Source organism: Alligator mississippiensis, chromosome 2, assembly GCF_030867095.1.
Source record: "Alligator mississippiensis isolate rAllMis1 chromosome 2, rAllMis1, whole genome shotgun sequence".
Taxonomy (NCBI): Eukaryota; Metazoa; Chordata; order Crocodylia; family Alligatoridae; genus Alligator; species Alligator mississippiensis.
Genome location: NC_081825.1, coordinates 130,758,863 through 130,782,218, shown reverse-complemented (window position 1 = coordinate 130,782,218; position 23,356 = coordinate 130,758,863). Strand labels below are relative to the sequence as shown.

Sequence of the window (23,356 nt, the reverse complement as noted above, 5' to 3'; positions counted from 1 at the left end):
GTGGCTTGGGAATGAATGACAATGGCATGGGCAGCGACAGCACACTATCATATCAGGGCTGCTCAGTGCCACAAATCAGGAGGGGGAACAGCCACAGCTGGACCTGCATCCTGGGGAGCGAAGGGGGTAAGGGAAGCGCTGATTTTCCATGGTAACACACACCAAAAATCAAATGCCAAAATATATAGGTATTTAGAATTTATTTTATTATGACTGAGGCACTGGTAAGGCTTTCAAATGGTAAATATATCAATAAAACATTGTGTTCAACTGACGCGCGCGCGCACACACAAGTGACATTTCATTTTAATGACGGTAAAACGTGGATTTTGGAGGTTTTAATCAGATAATTTGGGGGGTTTTTTGTTTGTTTTTTTTTTAAATCAGAGAAAACCAGGATCCCTGCTAATCAGGTTGTCCTATGGTTGCCTAAGGCAGCATAAGAATATTTGAAAGTTAATTTTATGTTTATTTGAATACAAAGACAATATTGTTCTTAAAAATCCTATTTGCAAACCTGGATTAAAGGCACATTGTTAAAATTTAGTTGTGCACCAAACTTTCTAAGCCAACAAGAAGTTAAACACACACCACAAAAATCCCAATGGGTAATATTGTAAACTCTACTAATTTGACAACAATCCTAATACAAGATTGGATTGTAAGTACGGGCATAATCAATTTGCAATTCCATGGATTTTGCAGAATTGCAAGATCCGGGGTTGTCCACAAAAAAATCAATTGAAAAAAACAAAACAAGACAAAACACAAAACTTAATAAAAACATAGTGGGAGCCAGTGGTCTGTCTTCACTGCTGCTGCAGGCCAGCCTCATGGGGAGGGAGGCGCTAGCTGGCAGGGCAGCACAAAGCGGAGAAGACAAGATGGCAACTGCCCTCGCATCCCTGCCCCCGCTTCGGGGGCCTCTTTGCCAATCAGTGCCAAGGGGTAGAGAATATCTGCGGAATTTGCTATTTATATGTGTGAGCAACCTGCAAAATTGTTTAGTTTATTCGTGATTTAAGTATACCCTTGTAGGTTCTTAAGAATAAAAATGTACTGAGGAACAGCTTGGTGATTCTAAGGATCTATTTATTAAACAAATTAAGTTTCTAACTATGTCAACTGTCAAATAAAATACTCGTCTTCAGGGAACAGAAACAGAGAATCTTTTTAAAAAACATAATTTGCTACTTAAAACAATTTCCACCAAAGCATGTTAGATCCATCTATTAGAACAAGAAACAGGCAAGGATGGTATTTAAGCTGACAGCCTGAACCAGATGGAAAGAACACCAATGGATGTTACATTGCAAACATTAAGCCAGTACCAGAATACTGCATAGTACATCTTGAGTACATTCACACAGCCAAAGTGGGTAAGCACATATGGAAGGAACACTTCAAGAACCAGACAACGGTGGAACACAGAGAGAATCACCAAATACATGAGCACACTATAGAAAAAGCCACCCATTTTAAACCTCCCTCATCCGGATATACCTTATTCAATGAGTCATGGGAAAACAGACAACAGTATGCTTAGCCACTTGAAAAATGCTTTATCCATTAGTTTCGTCCTTGAAGAAGTGACAAGAACAATCATTTCTCAGATGATCATTTAACAAATGGCTTCTAATTTATACTGGCAAAGAAGATTTAAATAAATAATAATTGCCCAAATTAAGTAAACAAAGATAAATATTTTAAAAGCTGTGTAGTAAGTGAACAATGCAGTAGTTTACAATGAATCATCTTGTAAACAAAAAGTAAAGTATTTCTAGTCTGCATTTCAAGGATTAACATGAACTTCATAAATTAATTGACTGAAGTTGAAGATTAAGAAGAGAATTTTAAGATGGCCTTTAGTCAAAAACATTTCTGTATATTGCAGAAGACCAAAAAAAAGGCTTAAAATAGAACGGAGGTAGGGGAGAGACCGATACATGAATCACAGACACCTCCAAGACAAGTGAACAACAAGACACTTACAGAATTCATGAAAGAATCTGTGGAACTGTAAATAGGAAATAAAAGAGGAAAGATCTAAGGCATGATCGTATGACAATAATTAGATTAAAGATGCATAACCAAACCATCTACATGTGCTTTGTACGTGTGCATCAGAGAGGTTGGGGGTAAGGACCAGTGGGGTGGGGGGAGGGTAAAGGAGGGGACTAGAAAAAACACTGATACAGTTTGTCAGAACAGAAATGCCTTAATACTTTAAGAACAGCAACAAAAAGGCAATCCAGGTTTTTTGATGCAAGCCAAAAGGACAAAATTTAAAATGAGAATAATTGTCTTCAAAGATCTAAACAAAACCGTTGTAAGATACCTAAATGGACACACACAATTTCCATGGAACTCACCATGTTTTCCTCTAGTAATGTCCACATACTGACAAAGTCTGGGATGAATGATTGTCTTAAGAATTTGGAAGCGCCCCAAAATTTTGATGGAGTTGGGTGTCAAAGGAAGACCATTGCTTCCACAAACATCATGTGGGAGAGCTGAGGCAAAGAAGGTGGAAGCACCCATCTCAGCATCCTTCAAAGGGAACATTTTTTGTTCTTTTTTTAAATCCTTCCAAGCAAGTATGTTCCTGAGAGGGCAGAAAAACAATGCATGTTAAAAACCTACATACAGCAGATATTTGCTATGATTAACAGCTTATGAATATTACCAAGATAGGAAGCACATAATAAAAAACAACAAAAGTATTTACTTGGAAAATAGAAGCAACATCACAATTCTGCAAACCCACTGGGGGGTCACAAAAGGCAGTGGGGAAAGCTAGGTAGCTGTAAGCAGCGCTCAGAAGTTCTGAAGAACTTTAGACTTATAGTGAAGACCAGGTCACTGTCAAAGTAAGTCAGCAGGATTTTAAAGAAAAAGGAGAAATTTATTACTAACGCCCTACATGCAAGAATCCCACAATTACGATTTTCAGAAGTTCAAAATACTGTTTGTGGAACTTTCTTAGTTATTTGTGCTTCCCACAAATGACAAGACTTCCTCCACTGCCATGCTGTCTTGACATTACAGAGGAATGAGTAGAAAGAAAAGGAAAGAGTAAAGAGACTTTTAAGCTTTGCCTTTGATAAGGCCTAGGCCAGGGGGAGGCAACCCCAGGCATGTGTACCAAAGCATGGCATGCAAAGGCATTTTGCTTTGCTTGCACACCTCAGGGTGGACAGTGGGGGAGCTGCACAGAGCCCAATCCTTGGTGTGGCAGAACAGTCCCAGGCCCTTTCCCACCATCTACCTCAAGGCATGTGTGCACCTGCTACCAGCAATGAGCTGGGCTGGGGTTCTGCAGACCCTGGAGCAGTCCAGGATCCATGGTGGGCAGCAGACACCTGCCCAGAGCCTGAGCCAGCTGTGGCAGGCAGCCAGGAGGCTGCAAGCAGCTGCACCTGGGTCTGTGGAGCCCCAGCCTAGCTTGTTGCTGGCAGTGGGTGCATGCATGACTCAGAGCAGACTGTGGAGCAGGGTCTGGGGTTGCACTGCTACAACAGAGATGGGGCTCCTGGAACACCGAAATCTTACAAGTTGAGGGTGCAGGTGTTTTTGGCACTCTGCCCAAAAATGTTGCCAACCTCTGGCCTAAGTCAATGTACTTATTACATTATAGAGGAGAACACTTGCAAGTTGCTCTGCAGCAAGTCTACAGGCAACAAGCAGTATTAATAGTCCTCCGGTTCTACTCTCTCCAGCCCAAAAGTCACTGTGACATAAGGCCTTCAGGAAGATGTGCATAAAACCAATAGGAAATATGAATCTCAGGCCCTTCAATGAAAGAACAGCAGCTATATGATCTGAAAAGTAGAAAAAACACAGATGCTCAATAAAAAAGGGACAGGGAACAAACATAGAAACAGCAAGGGAACCCTCAGGATCTGAACCCAGGGGAGACTGCTGTAAAGGGAGGTATTTAAACTTATTTTGCATTAACTGCCACCGTAATCTCAGCCCCTAGAGGATTCTCCATTACCCCAAGAGCTGCATGAAACAAAGGAGGCTCAGAGCACTACAGAATCTGAAGCCACAGGGACTTCATACTGCCCTGCAACTTTTCTCAATGAGGAATGCAATACCTGAAAAAAAATAAGGCATATTACACAATTAAAAAAAAATATATATATCATCACGTGACTAGGTTTTACAACCTTGTTCACAGCAAAAGATTCTCAGCGTGGTCTTCCTAGCTTCCCTTGGTGAATTCTTCACTTTGATTAAAGTTGTATTCCCAACAGTAGGTTCCAACTGAAATCACTGAAATCTCAAGGTGTCCTTCTATACTGAAGTAAGGATGGACACACAGATGTCAGCTCTGAGCATGTGCTTTCTGTTTTTTTGGATATGTAGGTTGTGGTAAACTAATGAAGGCTAAACCAACACATTTAAAACTGATGTTTGAACAAAACAAGTTTTCTATTGAAGTTCAGTTTATTTTCTGGAAGTTTTGAATTGAAACTGAAGAAAAAGTAGATATATGTGGCCATTTTCATTTAATTACAAATAATACATAGCAGATAGAAGCCTAAAGTACAAACATGAGACAGAATTAAGTATTTGTTCTGCTACAAAATGTATGTGTTAAAACTGACTTCTTCAAAACTAATGAGATACATATTCCAGGCTCTTAAGTTGCTATCTTAAGAAAATAAATAGGAAACAGCACAAAATGGGATTTTTAGGGGAATAGAGGGAGGGAGCAAAAGCTACAGAGGGGAAGTGGAGGGAGGTGGGTGCAGCAGGCATCTGTTGCGAGTCTGACTCTGGCCCTCAGCCCCAGTCTGGGCCAGAGTCAGAGCCATGGTATCCACCTGCTCCCCCACCTTGTACTTCATATGCGAATAAAACAAAGGGGCTTTTTCTCTTCCATGCTAATGGAGGAAGAAAAGCTCATCTTATATTCAAGTAAATATGCAATCACAATGCTCCCTTCTGGTCACATAATCAAAAAAATCCAATCAATTTTGTCTTTGCTGCAGTGGAAAGCTATAGCAAGACTAGGCAGAGCTTAACATCTAACTAGCTGGGAAACAGCAAGAGCTGAACTGCTGTTTTGCACCTTCTCTGCAACTTGGTACAAACCCCAGAACAGCAGTCAAAAGTGGAAGAGGGGGGCCCTTGCAGAACAAATCAGGACAGTTGGTGGCTGACGCAGTGAAAAAAAACAAAGCTCTTCAATGAGTTCTTCGCTTCAGTATTTCTGTGTACCGACCAAGCCAATTCCCCAACTCGATCATTGACAGATGTCCACATGGCACCAGTCCGCCTACAGTTAGTTCTGAAATAGTTAAGGAGCTCCTGGAGGAGCTGGATGGGTACAAGTCAGCAGGCCCAAATGACCTCCATCCACAACTGCTGAAAGAATTGGCCAGTGTCATAGCTGAGCCGCTGGCACAGCTATTCGAGCACTCGTGATGCTCCGGCCAGGTCCCCGAGGACTGGAGAAGGGTCAATGTGGTGCCCATTTTCAAGAAAGGGAGAAGGGATGAGCCGGGTAACTTTAGACCAGTCAGTCTTACCTCTATTCTTGGGAAAATGCTAGAGAAAATAATCAAAGAATACACTTGTGCAGGCTCAGCGGGGGAAACGATGCTGAGGGGAACCCAGCACAGGTTTGTCACAGGTAGATCCTGCCGGACAAACCTTGTAGCCTTCCATGACCAGGTTACACATTGCCTGGATGCGGGAGCCGAGGCTGATGTCATCTTCCTGGACTTTAGGAAGGCCTTTGACACAGTTTCACACCCTATCCTCATTGGGAAGCTAGCAGACTGCGGAGTGGACGCCTACACGGTCAGGTGGGTGGCCAACTGGCCTAGGGACTGCACCCAGAGAGTGGTGGTGGATGGCTTCTTCTTGGCCTGGAGGGAGGTGGGAAGTGGGGTCCCGCAGGGTTCAGTCCTCGAACCGATATTATTCAATATCTTCATCGGTGATTTGGACAAGGGCGTGGAGAGCACCCTCTCCAAGTTCGCTGATGATACCAAGTTATGGGGCAAAGTTAGTACACCAGAGGGCAGGGAGCAGATTCAGGCTAACCTGGGCAGGTTGGATCAATGGGCAGAGAGAAATAGGATGCAATTTAATAAAGATAAATGTAAGGTACTCCGCCTGGGAAGGAGGAACCCCCAGCACACCTACAGGTTGGGGAGTGTCCTTCTCAGCAGCTCAGAGGCAGAGAGGGATCTTGGAGTCATAATTGACTCCAAGATGAACATGAGCCAGCAGTGTAACGAGGCCATCAACAAGGCCAATCGCACCTTGTCATGTATTAGCAGGTGCATGACTAACAGAACAAAGGAGGTGATGCTCCCCCTCTATGCGGCACTGGTCAGGCCGCAGTTGGAGTACTGCGTCCAGTTTTGGGCGCCGCACTTCAAGAGGGCTGTGGGGAATCTCGAGAGGGTCCAGAGGAAGGCCACTTGCATGATTAATGGCCTTCGTGACAGACCCTATGGGGGGAGGTTGAGAGAGCTGAATCTCTTCAGCCTTCACAAGAGACGGCTGAGGGGAGATCTTGTGGCTGCCTATAAATTTATTAGGGGAGGTCAACGGGGAATAGGGGAAGCGCTGTTTACTAAGGCACCCCAGAGAGTGACTAGGAATAATGGGTGTAAACTAGTTGAGAGTGGATTTAGATTAGAAATTAGCAAGAAATTTTTCACAGTAAGGGTGACCAGGACCTGGAATGGGCTTCCAAGAGAGGTGGTGCTATCACCTAGCTTGGAGGTCTTCAAGAGGAGGCTAGTCACCTGGCTGGGGTCATCTGACCTCGGTCCTCTTTCCTGCCAGGGGCAGGGGGTCGGACACGATGATCCATTGTGGTCCCTTCCGACCCTACAATCTATCAGTCTATGAATTCTACTCATCCCTTTTATATCTGTCTGCTTACTACTTTGCCCTCTGGCTTCTAGTTTTGGCATGGTTCTTTAAACGCTACACTAATCAAAGTGTCCACATTAGTTTCTGCTCCTGCACCCTACCTACCTACTATCACAGACTGTTGACTTGCCAGTTGATACTTGAAAACTAACTCAATTAGATTACACACATTTTAATAAGTAGTTTGTTGAAGAATATATAACCAATGGATCTTTCCCATATGCAGTGTACTGGGGAACCAGAATTTGAATGCGTTATGAAGAGTTAGCCCCAAAATAGCTGGCATTTAAATTTGTATCCTATGAAGCAGATACATGGTACACAAGCAGGCAAATGAGGTAACTAATCCCACCAGTTAAAGTAATCAATTCACCTATGTTCCCATCTCAGTAGAAAGGGAGAACATATGCATGTAGGCCTAAATTGAAGGATATTTAGGACTTAAAGAGTTAGGCACCAAATTCCCATTTCTTGTCTAAAGCAGGGAACATTCCCATTCCAAGTAAGCCTAAATCAATCCTGCTGTTAAAATAATAGTTAAGAAACAGTTCCAAGAACAATTGAACATCATGCCCTTATGTAAAAGACTGCATGTCATGGTTGAAACAGATTTATATTATGCCCTATTTTAATAAAAGCTGCTTAATGAAAACTTCAACCCTTGAGTCAGATGCCTATAAACATTCAGACTGCAACTACAGCAATTATTAAATTTGGAAAATTATTGTAGCGAAAGGATACATTTTTAGCTGTGGTTAATACAATGCAGCAGCTGGAAGCAGGCAAGAGAAACCAAAAAAAAAAAAAAATCACATGACCAGCTAGCTTTCCATGGACCACCAGCCCTCAGTTTAGGAAGCTCTCATTTAAAACAAGTGTTCATAATAAAAATATGGTTAACAGACAGGCTGAATTTCACTCAATTTCAATATCTTACCAAACAAGTATAAGAGATGCAGAAAAGCCTGCTCGGACAAAAAAGAGCAGTAAGATGGCTTTAATTGTTTAAGGTAGAGGAACATTCATATTAAACTACTACCTTACATTTTTTGGCAGATGAAACTTAAATTTAACTTATTTACATTGAGTGTAAAATTATAGCATAAACCTCAACTGAAACAATATTGCCTTGCTAAACAGCTCTCATCAAGAGTTTCAGAAATCATGATGTAAACAGCATTTGAGACTCTAACCAAGGACTTCCTTCTGTAAAAATTTTCCTGGAGAATGAAAATGTGATCAACATTTAACTGTGGTCAAACACAGTTATTTTCTTTTCTCAGAAGTTTTCTGACTACCCACATCTTTAACATGAAAAGCAGTCCCTTTACAAATAAAGAACAGCTAGCAACATAGCAGGGAATGGAGAGGAACAGATTATAACCAGTTGTCAGCAAATATTTTCAGTAGATTGAAACAAAAATAATCGTTATATATCAACAACAATAAGATTATTGTGCAAGGAAAACACCATATTTGCTGTATCCTCTGAAAACAGGTTCAGTAAACAAGCAAAAAAAGTTTTGCACCTTACCGTGAACTGTGTGCGCCACTTCTTTTAACATTCGGTTATGCTATTTCCGCAACAAATAGGACAATGTTGCAATTTTCCATAGTTACCTTGAATTTCACATACAACACATTACTCCCATTTTCTAAACTGTATTTTTCAAAATTAGATGTTGACAAGTGTCAAATGTAATTTATTAGGTGCTAACTGAAAAACAAAGCTGAATAGCGTAGCCACATACTAAATGATCACTGGTGACGGGAAGATAACCCAACAGTTAGGCCACAGCTAACAAAAATGAGCGGAGGAGGAGACCAGTAAATCACAGGGTAGTAATATAACTATCTCCCCCAGCCCCCATCAATGAGCACCCATTATTTTCACTGTGAAGAACCTCCTTCATGTATAAAACAGGCACCATCAAAAAGTAGTATAGAATCCACTGCTCTTCAGACTTACTTGAAGTGGAAGGAAGGGGAGAGGAGAGAGCACACAATCAGAAATTTTATAATCTTGTTGCATGTACACACTGGCTTCTCTTGCTTGCCTGCATTCTGCCATTAGGCAGTGAAGTAGCCTTCTCAGAACAGTAAGTTATTAAACTCTTCTTTTGGAATAGACACACACACGACTGAGATGTTTTGGTTATTGTCTTTATAAAAAGACAATTTTTATATTTCAGACTACATTTAAGTTATTATTTGTGGACACTTCTTACACCAACATCAATTAAAGCCATCTCATTTGTTAAAAGAAAAATATTTCAAAGCCATTAATAAAACATTAAAACAATCTCATTTAGATATGGCATGCAGCTACACAGTCATGTCTCTTTCTTTTTTATGTGACTGATGTTTGTGTTTTCCTCTCCTGGTCCTCATGCTCACTACTTATTTTCCTTTCACTACAGCAGAAAGAACTGTTTTGCTAGCCCCAGACAGCTCTAGAGTTGAGTGCCTTATTTTTGCTACCCCTCCAGTTTAGACATCATCTACAAATACCCAGGGATCAAAAAGACATGATGCAATCTCAGAAGCTAAAGGGGAGGGAAGGGAGTAGGGAAGAGAAACTTTTTTGATTTCGCTTCTTAAAAGTGCTGCTGGCAAGCTTGCAAGTCTCAGGCTGGATTTGATAGACTGACCAGGAAACCATTAGCCAGAAGCAAACAGGAAACACTAGCTTAGGCAAAAAAGCAAGGCCCAGAGACAATCAGTCAGTTTCAACCCAAGTGGAAAAACAGAAGACATCATACTGGGGTGGTCTGCTTACATCCTAAACAGGACTTCCACTTCGCTTTAGTTGCAAGATAAATTTTCCCCTCATTCCAAGTTGCTGGAAAAGAGAAACTTTGTCCATCCCTCTATTTCCCACCCCCCTGGCAAAAATAACACTTTTGATGATGGAGTAGTGAAAAGATTGGGGAACAGCAGTGATTTGAGGGGCTATCCTCATTCAGATAGCTGCACTGCTCCTGCAGTCCCCTAGGACCCTGAAACAGAAAGAACGCGAGGCTTCTCAGGTTCCCTGCTCTTTCCACAATTCTCCAGAGAGGCAGCAGGGAAAATGAACACACATCACCTGCCACCTTTTCCTGCATCTACCTGACAAAACTACTAACAGCAACAGGGTCACACTCAGGATCGCTGTCCGCAGTCAGGAAAGTATCTCTTTGCCCATTTACAGCTACTTCTTAGTGCAGTGGCGACCAATCTTTTTGACAGGCGTGCCACAAGCTCACCCCGCACCCTCCCCAACTGCCGCTGATCATTCTCCTGTGCCTGATCTGCTATTTGGCTTCCTGCTCCCTGCCCGATTTGCTGTCTACTTCTTCCCCTGCCGATCTGCTGCTCTGTTTTCTTACTCCCTGCCTGCTCAGCTTCCTGCTTCCTCCCCTGCTCAGCTTCCTGCTCCCTGTCCTGCACACCCCTCCTCAAGTGCTGCTCCAGTTTCCTGCTCCTTGCCTAATTTACTTTCTGTGTCCTTCCATTCTCCATCGGCTGTTGTGCCCCCTGGTTGATCTGCTGCTCAGCTTCCTGCTCCCCGCCTGCTTTGCTTAATGCTCCCTGCCCCGCCCCAGCGAAGAGACCACACTTTCTGGATCACAAGGTCCTTTAAAGGGCTAGGGGTGCATTCTGCCAGCAACGAAGGCTTCGGCCTTGCTTCTCCCCCCACTCCCACCGCCCAGCCCTGCCCCGCGCCCAGGGGATGCCCTGGAGGGGTGCGCGGTACCTGCTGCAGCTGCAGGGGGAGGGAGGCGCATGCGCGCTGCCTCTCCCGCCGCGTTCTAGCGCCCGGCCTCCTCGGGCACCGCCTCCTCCCTCTGCAGCCGGGCAGGTGTCGTCATACTCCACCTCCTCCCAACCCCCTGCCTATGACGTCTTCACACCGCACCAGCTCGTGTGGAAGGACCCTCAGACGCGCCGCCGCGGCATGGGGGAGGAGGAGACGAGGTCGGGGTGGCCGTCGCGGGCGCCTGCAAAAAAACCCAGCAATGTAGAGGACACTGGGACCGGGAAACCCTCCCGGCAGCCCCGCCGCGCCCTGGCAGTTTGTGGCGGTAACGTGGCTTATGCGGCGGGTGGGGGTGGGGCTTCAGGTTGCACAGCGCTTTTCGGCGTCAGGCTTGGCGGCGGGCAGCCAAAAGCACGGGGTCCTTTTTCTGGCTGCTGCTCCCGGGTGGCGCGAGGCGGCGGCATTAGGTCCTCGGTTCATGTGAGTGTCGCGCTGCGTCCCCCCCAGTTCCTGCCGCCTTCCCGCGTGGCCCTGGCCGACCGCTTCCCCACAGCGCATGCGCGACACCGGCCGGGGCCTGCGGAGGCGGTTGTGGCTGTTACCCTGGGCGCGGGCCACGGGGCGGGTTGGGGCGTCGGGAGTGCCCGGGCCCGGGGCTTCTCCGCGCTTGGTGGTGGGGGGTGGGGCCGCTGCTGTTGAAACCAAGGGACAGAAGAATCCGTTGGGGAGGGGGTTGCGATGACGTGTGTTCTGCACGGTGACGGGGCCTCCCGCCGCCGTTGGCGATTGGCCGGGGGGTGGGGGCGGGGCTACCGGTATGTTCTAGGTTGGCGGTGGCAGCGTGGCCAGGTGTTCAAAGACTTCACGGACATCAGGCCTGGAAGGGACCTCGGAAGATCATCTGGTCCAGCCCCCTGCCCCAGGGCGGGAAGTCAGCTGGTGTCAAGGGATTCCAGCAAGATAAATATCCAAATGTTTCTTGAAAGTATCCAGGGTAGGGACTTGCCCTGCAGAGGACCAGTGCCCAGGTGGTGGCAGCGGTACCTCGTAACGCCCCCTGCGGTGCATGCCACACTGCTCAAATGCTTTCCTTCGGCATTTGACTCCCAAGTGATATTGAACATCAACATTCCTTTATTGTATTGGAAGCTCAAAGTGATCGGGTTTGCTGACAGTGTGGTAGAGGCGACATCTTTTATTAGACCAACTCGGCAGTTGCAAACAAAATGTTTCTTTTTTTGCAAGCTTTTGAGCACACACACACCCTTCCCCATACATAGGAGAAGGTAAAGTTTCTCCCAGGCAGAAATGGGAATTCATATAGTACAGGAGAGCTGGGGGGTGGTGTCAGTTCTCTGGCTGGAAAAGTTCATTTTAGCTCGGATAAAAGTTGGAGCAGTTTATTTTCCTCAAAGGTGTGTGATGGCAAGCAGGATGCTAAATTATGCTTGTTAAGGTGCACCGATACATTGGTCCTATTGGAATGGCACCAATATAAGGAAGAATAACCGACTGTATTGGCACTCAGCTTTTTTGACCAACGTGGCTGATAAATGCGTACGTGCACAACTGCAGCATGCACAGGGCCCAGGAGTAAGTCTGGTGAGTTTGATAAGTCTGTTGTGAGGGAAGAGGCATGGGGGGCAGGGGGGGAACAGATCAAGACCCCCCACAGTGAGGGAGGGAGTAGGACTGGGGCAGGCGCTGCACTGCCAGGGCAGAGCATGGGAAGGAGCTGTGGCTCATCCAGGGAGCACGGTTGGGGGTGGTGGTTCCCACTGCTGCACGCACCCCAGGAGGCCATGGGGGGCATGTGCCCTCAGATCTGTGCATAGGGTGAGGGCAGGCTGTGGGCAGGGTAGTGCTGGGCTCTTCCTGGTGGGGGCTGGGCAGGGCTGTGCTCAGGGTGGGTGGCGGCATCGCTGCAAGGGGGGGCTATGGGGGATACAGCGAATTCTGGGTTGGGTGCCTCCCTCCCAGCGCCACTGCCCTGAACGCGGGCCAGCCCCCTGCCTGGAAGAGTCTGGCACCTCCCCCAGCCCACAGAAGGCAGCCCACCCTTGCCCTTCATGGAGATCTGAGGCCACATGCCCACCCATGCTTTCCTGGGGTGCACATAACAGTGAGAGCTGCTCCCCCCTCCTCCCCCATGCCCCCTGGATGAGCTTGAGCTCTGCCCCACACCCAGCCCCAGCTGTGCAGCTCCTGCCCCAGCCCCACTGTCTCCCTCACTGCAGGGGCCCACACCCCTTCCCTCCCTCCTCACCCCTTCCCCCACAACAGACTTACCAGCTGGACACTGCACAAGTTGCCAGGCTGCATATTGGCTATCATATCAGTATTGGCCGATATGGCTCGTTAAAAATTGGCCATTCTTATCAGCCCAAAACATTTCTATCAGTGCACCCCTAACTGTTTTATCACTGCCTGAATAGGAATGCTGGTGTCATTGCCAGGCAGTTGGTTTTAAAGTTTGGGTAAAGCAGGATTCAAAGGGGAGTACAGCTGTACCACTGTACCCCTCCTGAGTCTGCCCTTGTTTATTGTGTGTATGTGTGTGTATATGTATGTACATACATAGCACAAGCTTTCCTGGGCTGAAGCTTGCTTCATCAGATGCTGTGAAAGGATGTGTAGAAAACAGTATAAGAAGGAGAAAGAAATTAGACTGCAAAGACAAGAAAGGCAGGAAGAGGGTCAGTACTGGCAGAGGCAAGCAGTGTCTGGGAGCCAGTGCCCTTTGCACTGTTGTTTCCAGTTGACTTGGAGACTTGGGGCTCAGGATTTTGCTGGTTAATGCAGTGATTCTCAACCCAGAGCCCATCTAGAGGTGCCCTGCACTGTTAGCACTGTCATATGTGCAAACATTTACACATGATTCACAAAAGAAACCCAAAGATTTCAGTTAGGAATCCAGTGTCAAAATCATTCTGCCCTGCCATGGGCTTGCTGAGTTCTTTGCAACAGAAGAATTGCTGTAGTATTTTTTTCTGTAGTAAAAAATGAGTGAAAGCTAAGAGCTGGCATCTTCTGAAGGCTGTTTCAAAGTCTCATGTGGTGTGCCTGGAGTCTAAAATTTTGAGACTTGGATTAATGTTGGTGCTGGGTTAATGCTGAGTTTACATTTGAGCAATGGGGGGGCCACGGAATATGGGAGAAGCAAGGTTTCATAGTTTGTTTGGTTGTAGGTCTTGCTGGTCCACCTGTCTAGTTCAGAGAGATGTTAGACAAGCTTTTGGTCATAAAGTTTTCTCAGGTCTCCAGGCAGGGCATTTTGTAGTGGAAAGCTTATCTAACATCTCAACTAGTTAGTTGAACCAGTAACAGATATTACCAAATCTTGCTTTTCACTAAGTTTTGTAAGACAGCTCTGTATTATATCTATAGCCATGCACTGTGTGGGACAGTGGTTATTGATCTGAACAGATCTGCTGACTGGGAAAGAGTTGTTTCATATACACATTTTTCTCAATATGCACGTGCACTTTAAATTAATGTATATTAAATATTTCAATAAATACATAAATAAGTAACAAATTCTTCACCCTTTTCTCTCTAGAGGTGGTTACAAAGATTCAAAGAATGTGCGTGTATCAAATATTTTCAAATGTTTGTAGGAATCCAAGTTTCAGGCAAGTTGATTTCTCATGTGTGGGGTTCTGCCATTTCTAGGCGCTCTCTCACCTGTCCCAGCTGAAGCAACTGGTCATAAGCATGGGATCCGTCCCCAAAATCTTTTAGACTACTATTGGTGGCCTCAGCTTCTGGCTGTACTGAGTCCTGTTCTTGGTCCTGGGCTACTGCTGCTGCAAGGTCCCATGTTACTGTCTCAGAGCAGCATCTTGTTCTTTGATTCAGAATTGGGGGCATACAGTACAGTCTCTGTTCTTAACCCAACTGGGAGGCACTCTGGAGAGTCTCTCTCTCTTTTCCTTTTTCCTTGAGAGATGTAGGGGCCTGAGTGAATCGTAAGTATTAAGGAAAATTTTTCCAGGATGGGAATCTCTCCTCTCCTGCCCTCTATTTTTCCCATATTTGTTGTTCCTTTTAAAATTGTCCATCTCCCAGCAAGTCCACTCAATCCTGGTGCTAGTGATTAATTTTAATCTCTATTTGTTTGAGTTTACCTTGTCTTGACTGAGGTGCTCCTTACTCATGTGATTGGTCCCATTCAATTCTTGATGGCTGATTCTATGCAGCTAAGTGTAAGTATCCATATCTCATTCTCACCACAGTTCACCATGTAGGTTAAGCAATATTTTTCCAATGTGTAAAAGAATACAGAAAGGTGGGCATGTACAGTGATCATAGAAATATTGCAAAACAGTTCCACATCTACTTTGACCAGCAAGATTCCTAGATGTGGGTTTATAACTTCATATTAGGGAATGGGGGTTATATTAGTGATATTGTAGTGTTTTACTGGTTATTGCATGCCTGAGGCGTATGGGCCATTATATGAATTGAAGTCATGGTTATGTTCAGAACTGTTATAGGCACACTTTCTTACTTTAAACAAATAAGTTATTGTTTCTATGCTCTCAGTTCCAACTTCTGGAAAATGGAGATAATATTTATTTGGCTGGATCATTTTCAGGATTCAGTACATTTCCCATGCAGTTCATTATGAGTGGTTTTTGTAGTAAAAATCTTCAAAAAGATACAAGTTTTTGCTGATTTTCATTAAAGATTCATGTATATAACTAATCTAAATATCCTAGCTGTACAAGACTGGGCAATGCTCCAAATTTGAATTTAACAGTGCATCTAAATGTAATGAGAGATTGAGATCAAATTGACAGGAGAACAGTTGTTCTCCCCCCCCCCCCCCCCCTTAGTACTGCCATTAGTTTAATTAATTGTTTGTATCCATTGAGGGGCTAGATGGGCCCCTGTGATCCTTGAATTGGCCAGCGACGAGACATTCCTATAGGGTGATGCATATTAATGTTTCTCTACCATGATAGGAAATCATGCCTTAACAAATATTTCTTAAAAGTATTGAAGTTGGGCATTATGAAGGATATTTGTGAGGAAATACAATCTAGAAATCTATGAATCTAGAAATACAATCTAGAATCTAGAAATCTATGAATCTACCTAAATTGCAAAAACAGCCCATGGCACCATTTTCACAGTCTTTTTTCAGTGGCTTCCCACTCCATCCCCCCAATGACACTAATTGGCTGAGGGGTCCTGGTGGCCCTGTCCCTCACCACTGATTGGCTAAGAGGGCTGTCCATCATGCAGAACCATACCTTGCTGCTGATTGGTGGAGAGGGCCAGGACCACACACCAGGTAGCCCTCTTGGCCAATCAATGGCGGGGGGGAAGTGCAGTTGCTATTTTTGCTGCTCCTCTTCATTCCAGGGGCTCCTGCCCCTCCCACTGGGGAGCCAGCATTATATTTTTAGTACCCCTCCCCCCAATCCCATGCCAAAATTGCAGGAATCACCATTTTTGTGGGGTCACTTTTTTCATTGTTTCTGTGAAAAATGTGAAATTGCAAATAGGGTAAATCCTTATCTATGACTTAGGACCTCTTTATTTCATGAGAAGGATGATAGAGGAAAAAACACCAAATAGTTCATCAGGGTCTGTCCATTTCTATGAGCCATCAAATGTTTTTCATAATAGTTTTCTTTCCAGATATGTGTCCAACTTCTAAAATTCACTTAATTAGTTGTTATTGCTGCTGTTACATATTTTACCCAGGTCAATTTATAGTAACTAAATTAATTGTATGATGTTATAAAGAGAAAAAAGGAAGCAAATCCCTGAAGCTTTATGCAGCTTTTGCCAAATGCTTCAAATCAATTCATGTCATATTTTTAAAATTCCATGTGAATTTGAGTAAAAGGGCTCCAGTATATTAGAAGCTTCTGTGGCATCCTGGTGAGTTAGTGGTATGACTACACCAGATCTCACTATAAAGAAAAACTTAAAATGTAATGTGGTTGACATTAGGCCATATTGCTGTGCATTTCTAGTATTTTCCTGGTCATGTCCTTACCTAAGAGATCTTGTTTTGTATCTTTGTTACATTTATTTAATGTTTTTGATGTGCTCAAAATCTTTCTTCAAAGCAAGTGAAGTATATGCATCTGTCTATAGTATTTGTCATCGAAATCCTTTTTTTTGTGTCAGATTCTCAGAGCTGATACCCTAAACTGTTCAGAAGCCTCACTTTTCTTAGGTTTGCTCTATATATCAGTGAAATGCTTTTGTTTTACTACATAACAATTCTAATTTTTTTAAATTTCTGTAATTCTTCAGATATGTTCTCTAACTTTTAACGTTAAAACTTTATTTAATCTGCCTTCCCATCCTATTTTGTAATCCTGGCTTTTATCTTTTCTTCTGTGACCTTACTTGCATTTAATAATAATAATTTATTTACTTAGCAACTTATAAAAAGTGTTTGCATTTATAATTCTGGGTATGATTTTCATCAAATGTTTCTTTGATGCATATGACAGTAATTATGATGAAAAGAAGTGGCATTCTATTTGTTTAAGCTTCCTTATGTGAACAGATGTTCTGTAGTTTGTTAAATAAAATGCCTTCTCCCTATACTGATAAGGTATAATACCTATAAAAATTAGTTTAGGACTAGAGTTGAAAATTACATTCCTCTTCACCTTGTATTCATCTATTGACTGGCATTCCTTTATGTCCTATAGTACATTATATACTGTCAGAGAAGGGAAAAAAAAAACGACCGACCAATCCGCATACATCTGCTCATGTCACAGTCATGCACTGATCACGGAGACCCCCAAACTACACATGCGCAGTAAAGCCCCGGCCGTTCGTTGTAAACCAGGGCCGCATTGGTTGAGGCCAAGGGGCAAAATTGCTACATAACATACGATTGGCTACTTCTAAACACCACCCATTGGCCGACCTAAAATTATACCCACTTGGCAATTAGTGATTGGCTTGCTAAACATATAGAGGTAAGAGCAGTTTCCGCCCTCGTTGGAGAACTCCGTACGCATCCCGGAGTAAACTTGGCGGACTGATCACCCACCAACGACTCCCTGACCGGTTGTACCTGACGTAACCCCACCTGGCGCGCAAAACCGAACCGACCCGGCTACCTAGGTCCGAGCGAACTAACCCGAGTCTGTAACAGCTGCTTAGGTTTGTAACTGCAATCAAAGCCAGCCTCTTCCTATGCTGCATACATCAGCGGCGTAAGTAAACAATCTATTTGTAACCAATACGAATCCGTGCCTAGTTCCTCTCCACACATCGAAGTACCCAATCTGACGTGGCAGGCACCTTAAGAGGGCCCGCCTAATTAGCCGCCCCTCGCGGGGGGGAATTTCAGGAAGCGTCCACGACACATACAATCACATATTGTTTGCACTTTGGCCTCCAGTCTTTCAAATAAACGTGTGTAGTTGCAGCAACTACATTGTTGCCTTTGCAGGATTAGGGTCTTAAATTATTTCTTTTGGAAAAAGCAATTACTTACGTAAGCAGATGGTAGAAGTGTATACCTCATGTTTTGTTGAAAGTTTGATGAGAATTCTGCAGAATTCCCTTTGTTACCAATGAAAGAATTAAACATGCAAAAAGCCACGTTTGTTCTTACCAGAGACCCTGTCAACATTGCTGTTCCTTAAAATGAAGTTGTCACATACGTGTTCTTTGGTTGAAATTTTGGCTGGCTTGTATTCAACAGTCAGGATTTCACACTTAATTTTATTTCGTATTTGAACAATATGGTGGTTAAAAAACAAGCTTAGTCGTACTAAGTGTTAGTCACCGAGGGCGTGCCTACATGTTGTTGTATGGCAACGTTGCTACGAAGTACTGCCAAAAGGAAGTACTAAAGCAGAGCATGGTACAGGCGGTTATTGTGTTATGTGCATGGCGCACAGGTAAATTTCACTGCTATGTTGCCGTAGCGGTACCGTATACCCAGGGAGTGAGCTGCTATGACAGTGTAGCTGGCGATCATGTGTAGATGCACGCAATTGCTAGATTGCCGTAGCACACCATTTGGCATCCTAGCGCATCACTACATCGCCATAGGGCGACATGTAGATGCACCCAGAGAGCCTCAGAATCAGTGTGACTTTAGAATCTGATGTTTGCATTACAATATAGACTAGTACATGACTCTCCAGAATCTTGTATTGATGTGGTATCAGAAAGTTCTGCCATGAATAATTTCTTCTGTCACTCAGATTATATCTTTTTATTATCTCCAACCTCTGGCTCCCTGTTACTTCCTGGTATGTTATATGCTCATTGAAGACTTCCCTTGGCACTGAGGGGAACAGCATACAATGGGCACTAGCATGTATTTTATTCAGATGGGCTGCACTAACCTATCCCTGTGGTAGGTTCCCATCAGTATGTCCCTTTAGTATGTTTGCCCAACATGAGCCATGCATTTTATAGTCATGCTGAGTGTTGGCTGCATTTAATCAACTTCATACTTGGTTCCATTACTGAGCACATGCTGCTTTTTGCAGCAGTTTAATGATAAATAATGTATTTAATGATGTTTCCTTACATGTGAATATAAGATGAGGGACTTTTCCCCTAACCCCATTTGTATTTGAGTAAATACAGCATAACAGCTGTTCAACTTCTGAGTAGCCTGAGATGACAAGCCTCCTGACCACAGACCATGTGCCACATCCCCTGAATGCCAACTGCACTATCCTGCATGAGACCACCCCACTTTGCTGTGGGTGACCCAGTTGGACTGTACTGGAACCCCCACATCCCTCTGAACCCTGTCATGGGGCAGCGGGGGCAGCAACAGGGGCAGGAGGTAGAAACTGGAGGAGGAAAAGAGAGCCTGGAGACTCGGACAGCATGGTGCTGGAGAGCAGTGGGGCAGAGCAGCATCTAGACTGGAGGCTGCAGGTTAACCCTTAGGGAGCTGCATCCAGATCATGGGCCACCAGTTGGACAGACCTGACATCAAAGATGGGCATTGCCACAATCAAACCCATTTCTTCCTTTCTGTCCCCAAAAGCTTGCGAGGGATCACGCCCACATCTCTTGCTTCTCAGGAAGGGTGTCCTAAATGTAAGGTTGAGGGCACTGCTAGGATGGGTTACTCTCCTTTGCTTTTTGAGAGTGCAGCTGTGCTGAAAAACAAGATTCATAGGGCCTGAGATTAGGCAATGTAGCCCATTAATAAGGGCACTTCCTTGGGAGCAAGGTGGTCCTGGTGTCTGGCCCTTACTCCAGGTCCTGCTTATCCATTTTGCATTACTTTTTGGATAAAATGTATTAACAGTCTTGTAATAGCAGCTGTGAAACTCACCAGCATCCATCACTTCAAGTGCTTTTTTTCCTCTTTCCAGTCTCTGCTGTTGTAGCCACAATACAGACTGCTGCACTAGCAGCCATTGATTTCAAGGCTGCTAATTGCAGACCTGATACTAGCAGGCCTTTAAAAATAAGCTCAAGACCCTGTGGGTGTCACACTGTGAATAGCAGGGTAATTGTTCTGTAATGAAACCTAAGGAGGTGTGCAGCCAGCTGAACACAAATTTTGTCTGCAGCATGCCCTGTGTCAGGGGTTGTCAACCAGGGCTACACATACCCCCTTGGGTACTTGGAAAGGGGTTAGGGGGTATGTGTGGGTGGGCGGGCAGGGATGGAGCACCACCACCCTGCACCACCGCCTCCCAGGAACGGGGCAGAAGGGGGAGGCATGGGCAGCGGCTTCCCTCTGCGGGCCGCTCAGGCACCGCCCTGATGGCTGGGGGCAGGGGGCTTGCACGCAGCTGCCACTATCCACCACCCTGTGCCACTGCCACGTGCAAGTCCCACCCCCGCTCCACGTCCAGCCACCGCCACCCCTCTCCCCCCATCCGGCTGCTGCTGTCACTCTTCACCCCCTCCCCCCACTCTACCAGAAGTCTACCCAGAAGGGGTACCTTGGGTGAATTTGATATCTTTTTATTAGACCAACCCAAATAGTTGGAGAATAGTTATTAAGCAAGCTTTTGAGTTCAAAAACCCTTTGTCAGGCTAAGGAAGTTTCAGCAGTTGGTGTGTGCTCTTCCTGGATGGAATGAAAAGTAAAGAAGCCAGCGGCTGGGCTGGGGAGTCAGTTGCCAGGCAGATTATAGGGTACACTCTTTAAGGTTGAAAACCCCTGCCCTATGTGGCTTAAACATTGCCTTTAATATTGAGATTACTGGTACCAGACAAACAGTCTGCGTTATTTCCATGATATAAATGGCTGCCTTTGTTAGCTGTTATTATCTTGAGGGTGTGTCTAGAAGAGTGGCAGGTACATTTCCCCAGGGACAAATAGCAGTGGCACGTTGCTGTGCTGCTGCTGCTTGTCCCTGGGGAATGCCCCTACATGCACACTCTGGCACCTTGTAGGTTGCCCATAGTGGCGTAGGAGAGCCTAGGGTCAGCACCTGGGCTGGCTGCAACCTTTCCTGGAGTTCTGGGTGCCTTCTGGGGCTCCAGTGGCTGTGATTTGTGTGTATGGAGCCTGCCTGGCAGGTGAAGTGTAACTCCAGCCAGTGAGGCTCTTGTTTCAGGTGGTGCATGCTGCTGCCATATGCACCACCCTGCCTTTTTTAGGCGCAGAGTTCTCTTTGTCACTGGGATCTACTGGTGTCAAAAAACCCCTGCCTCGCTGCAAATTAGTAGTGTGGCTACCACCTGCATGTGCGGCGCATGCCGTTTGCTGTACTGGGGATGGATCTGCAGTGCTACATACTGTACATGCATGCTTGTCTGTCTCTGACAACTTAACCACCCGCCCCAAAAAACAAACAAACAAACCCAGCATCCCAGAGAAGGGGTCATCATTTATTACAGTTCATTGTTTTTTGTGTGGTGGCTTACTCTTTTATTTTAATGGAATGTCTGTGTAGATGTAGCTTAATCGCTACACTGTAATCTCTTGTTTAATGTTACACCTACCATTGTCTTCGAAGTGTAGTATCATAGAAATGTAGGGCTAGAAGGGACCTCTCTAAGATAACTTGCCACCTCTCCAGGACTTTCCAATACAGAACTGAAAAGTAAAGATTGAAAATTATGGGGTTTCATAGCATGAATGGAAAATAAATAAACCATGAGGATTGACCCTTCAGAAAGGACCTGGGTTAACCTTTGTCTAGCATATGGCTGTTAAGGAATTCAGCCCTGGCAATTAAATAATGAGCATTTTGGATTTTCATATGGGTATGCCTGGAGTGGTATGTTTCTGGTTTGGGGGAATTAGAAAGGAAGGAGTTTGGGAATAAAACCCGGAAAAATGGAATAGATCTCAAGTTCTGGTCCAACAATCTAAGAGCTAAGGTGTTGGGTGATGTAAGCCTAAACTTACGTTGCCATTTGGTCAAAAATAAATATCTCATCCCATGAGAGCACTCCTAATCTACTTGGGGTGGTGCATAGTTTTTCCATTGCAAGAATGGGCAACCTATTTTCCTTCAAGTGGTTGTTTCCATTGTGTTCTGGGGAGGCACGTTATGTTCTCAGTTCTGGCAGCAGGTAGTCTTATCTGTCTTCAGAGCATGCAGGAAAGTCATCTACAGGTAGTTAATAAGAGATACAGAAATCAGGCATATGCTTCCAACTCTGCACTGCCCATTGTATGCTTCTTTCATCTGAATCTGAGCAGTGCTTACTTGACAATCTGATCTTTGCTTCCAAAGCTGCTTATTTGTTGTTTCCAATGACTGTTTAATGCAAGATGTGTATATAGTAATGGAAGTAGAACTCAGACTCTCTTTTTCAGTGGCGTGCCCTCCACACTTCTCTAGAGTCAGGTTCCCTCTGGCTTGCTCTTTTTGGCTGTGTGATTCTTATATTCTTTTCCCCCAAGAAATCCAGTTTTAATGTGGGCAGAGATTGAGGCCTGTTGCAAAAGCAGGCACATTCATGGTTTTCCAGAGACTTTAGAAAAGTAGAAGCACTTTAGGGACATGGGCACCCAGCAAAACACACAAATGCTGTGTAGGCTTTTTGGAGCTGGAAAAATATATGAGCCTTGGCTTCTAGTTGTTTTTTTTTAAGCGTATAGTGCTCTTCTGCAATGGCTGTATTTTATGCATGTGTATCGTTTAAATTAGGTGTGGACAAAACTATCCAACTTCCAAGAGAAGTGGTGCTGGCTCCTACCCTGGGGGTCTTTAAGAGGAGGTTAGATGAACATCTTGCTGGGGTCGTGATGATCTGCTCAGTTCCCTTCCGACCCTACCAACTATGAAAAATATGGCCAACAGGTCAGAGCTGGAGCAATCTGTCCGGCCCACAGCAGGTCCCTTAGCCCCTCTCGGCTCAGGCATGGGGGGCAGCCTAGGCTGTGGTGTGTGTGGCCAGTCCTGCCACCCCAGGCATGCGGCAGGGCAGGGGTCCTCCAGCCAAAATAATTGCCATCCCCCGGCAGTGGATGCATATCATGGAAAGAAAGATTAAACATTACTCAAGCATGCCAACTATATTTGACAAGGTATTGAAGAGGTGAAAAAGTCCAGCTGCAACTGTGCTTCTTTCAGGAAATTGGGTCCAGAAGTGGAAAGAATGCAATTAGTTTTTACAGTAGCTAGTGGGCTACAATTTAAGCACCCAACTTGGGGGTGGAAGGAAAGATGAAAAACCACCACCCAGGCACCTCCAGGCAAGAAATAAGAAATGTGAATTTCATAATTAAATGTGGATCTTGCTCTGTTAAATCAGTTGTCTGGCATTGTGTGGTAA

The 23,356-nt window shown here is 44.8% G+C and overlaps 2 protein-coding genes across 9 annotated transcripts in view; one reads left to right on the top strand and one right to left on the bottom strand.

Moving 5' to 3' along the window:
- TBCK (TBC1 domain containing kinase) overlaps window positions 1–10,787 on the bottom strand; it is a 186,769-nt gene extending 175,982 nt beyond the window's left edge. For 3 of the 7 annotated variants that reach the window (XR_002094296.2, XM_019500077.1, XM_019500078.2), the window contains exon 1: window positions 2,373–2,605. Coding sequence is in view for 5 of the 7 variants with exons in the window: in XM_019500077.1 (XP_019355622.1) it covers window positions 2,373–2,565 (193 nt within the window). In the remaining 2 variants the exon portion in view is untranslated. Of the gene's footprint in view, window positions 1–2,372; window positions 2,606–4,172; window positions 8,834–10,642 lie in introns of those variants that run through there. The other 4 variants (XM_006269375.4, XM_059722136.1, XM_059722137.1 and 1 more) reach the window with 4 other exon arrangements.
- An 86-nt stretch (window positions 10,788–10,873) lies between these two features.
- Window positions 10,874–23,356, top strand: part of AIMP1 (aminoacyl tRNA synthetase complex interacting multifunctional protein 1) — an 80,923-nt gene continuing 68,440 nt past the window's right edge. Inside the window, exon 1 of one of the 2 annotated variants that reach the window (XM_014599696.3) lies at window positions 10,874–10,970. Coding sequence is in view for 1 of the 2 variants with exons in the window: in XM_014599660.3 (XP_014455146.1) it covers window positions 11,124–11,125 (2 nt within the window). In the remaining variant the exon portion in view is untranslated. Of the gene's footprint in view, window positions 10,971–11,022; window positions 11,126–23,356 lie in introns of those variants that run through there. The other variant, XM_014599660.3, reaches the window with a different exon arrangement.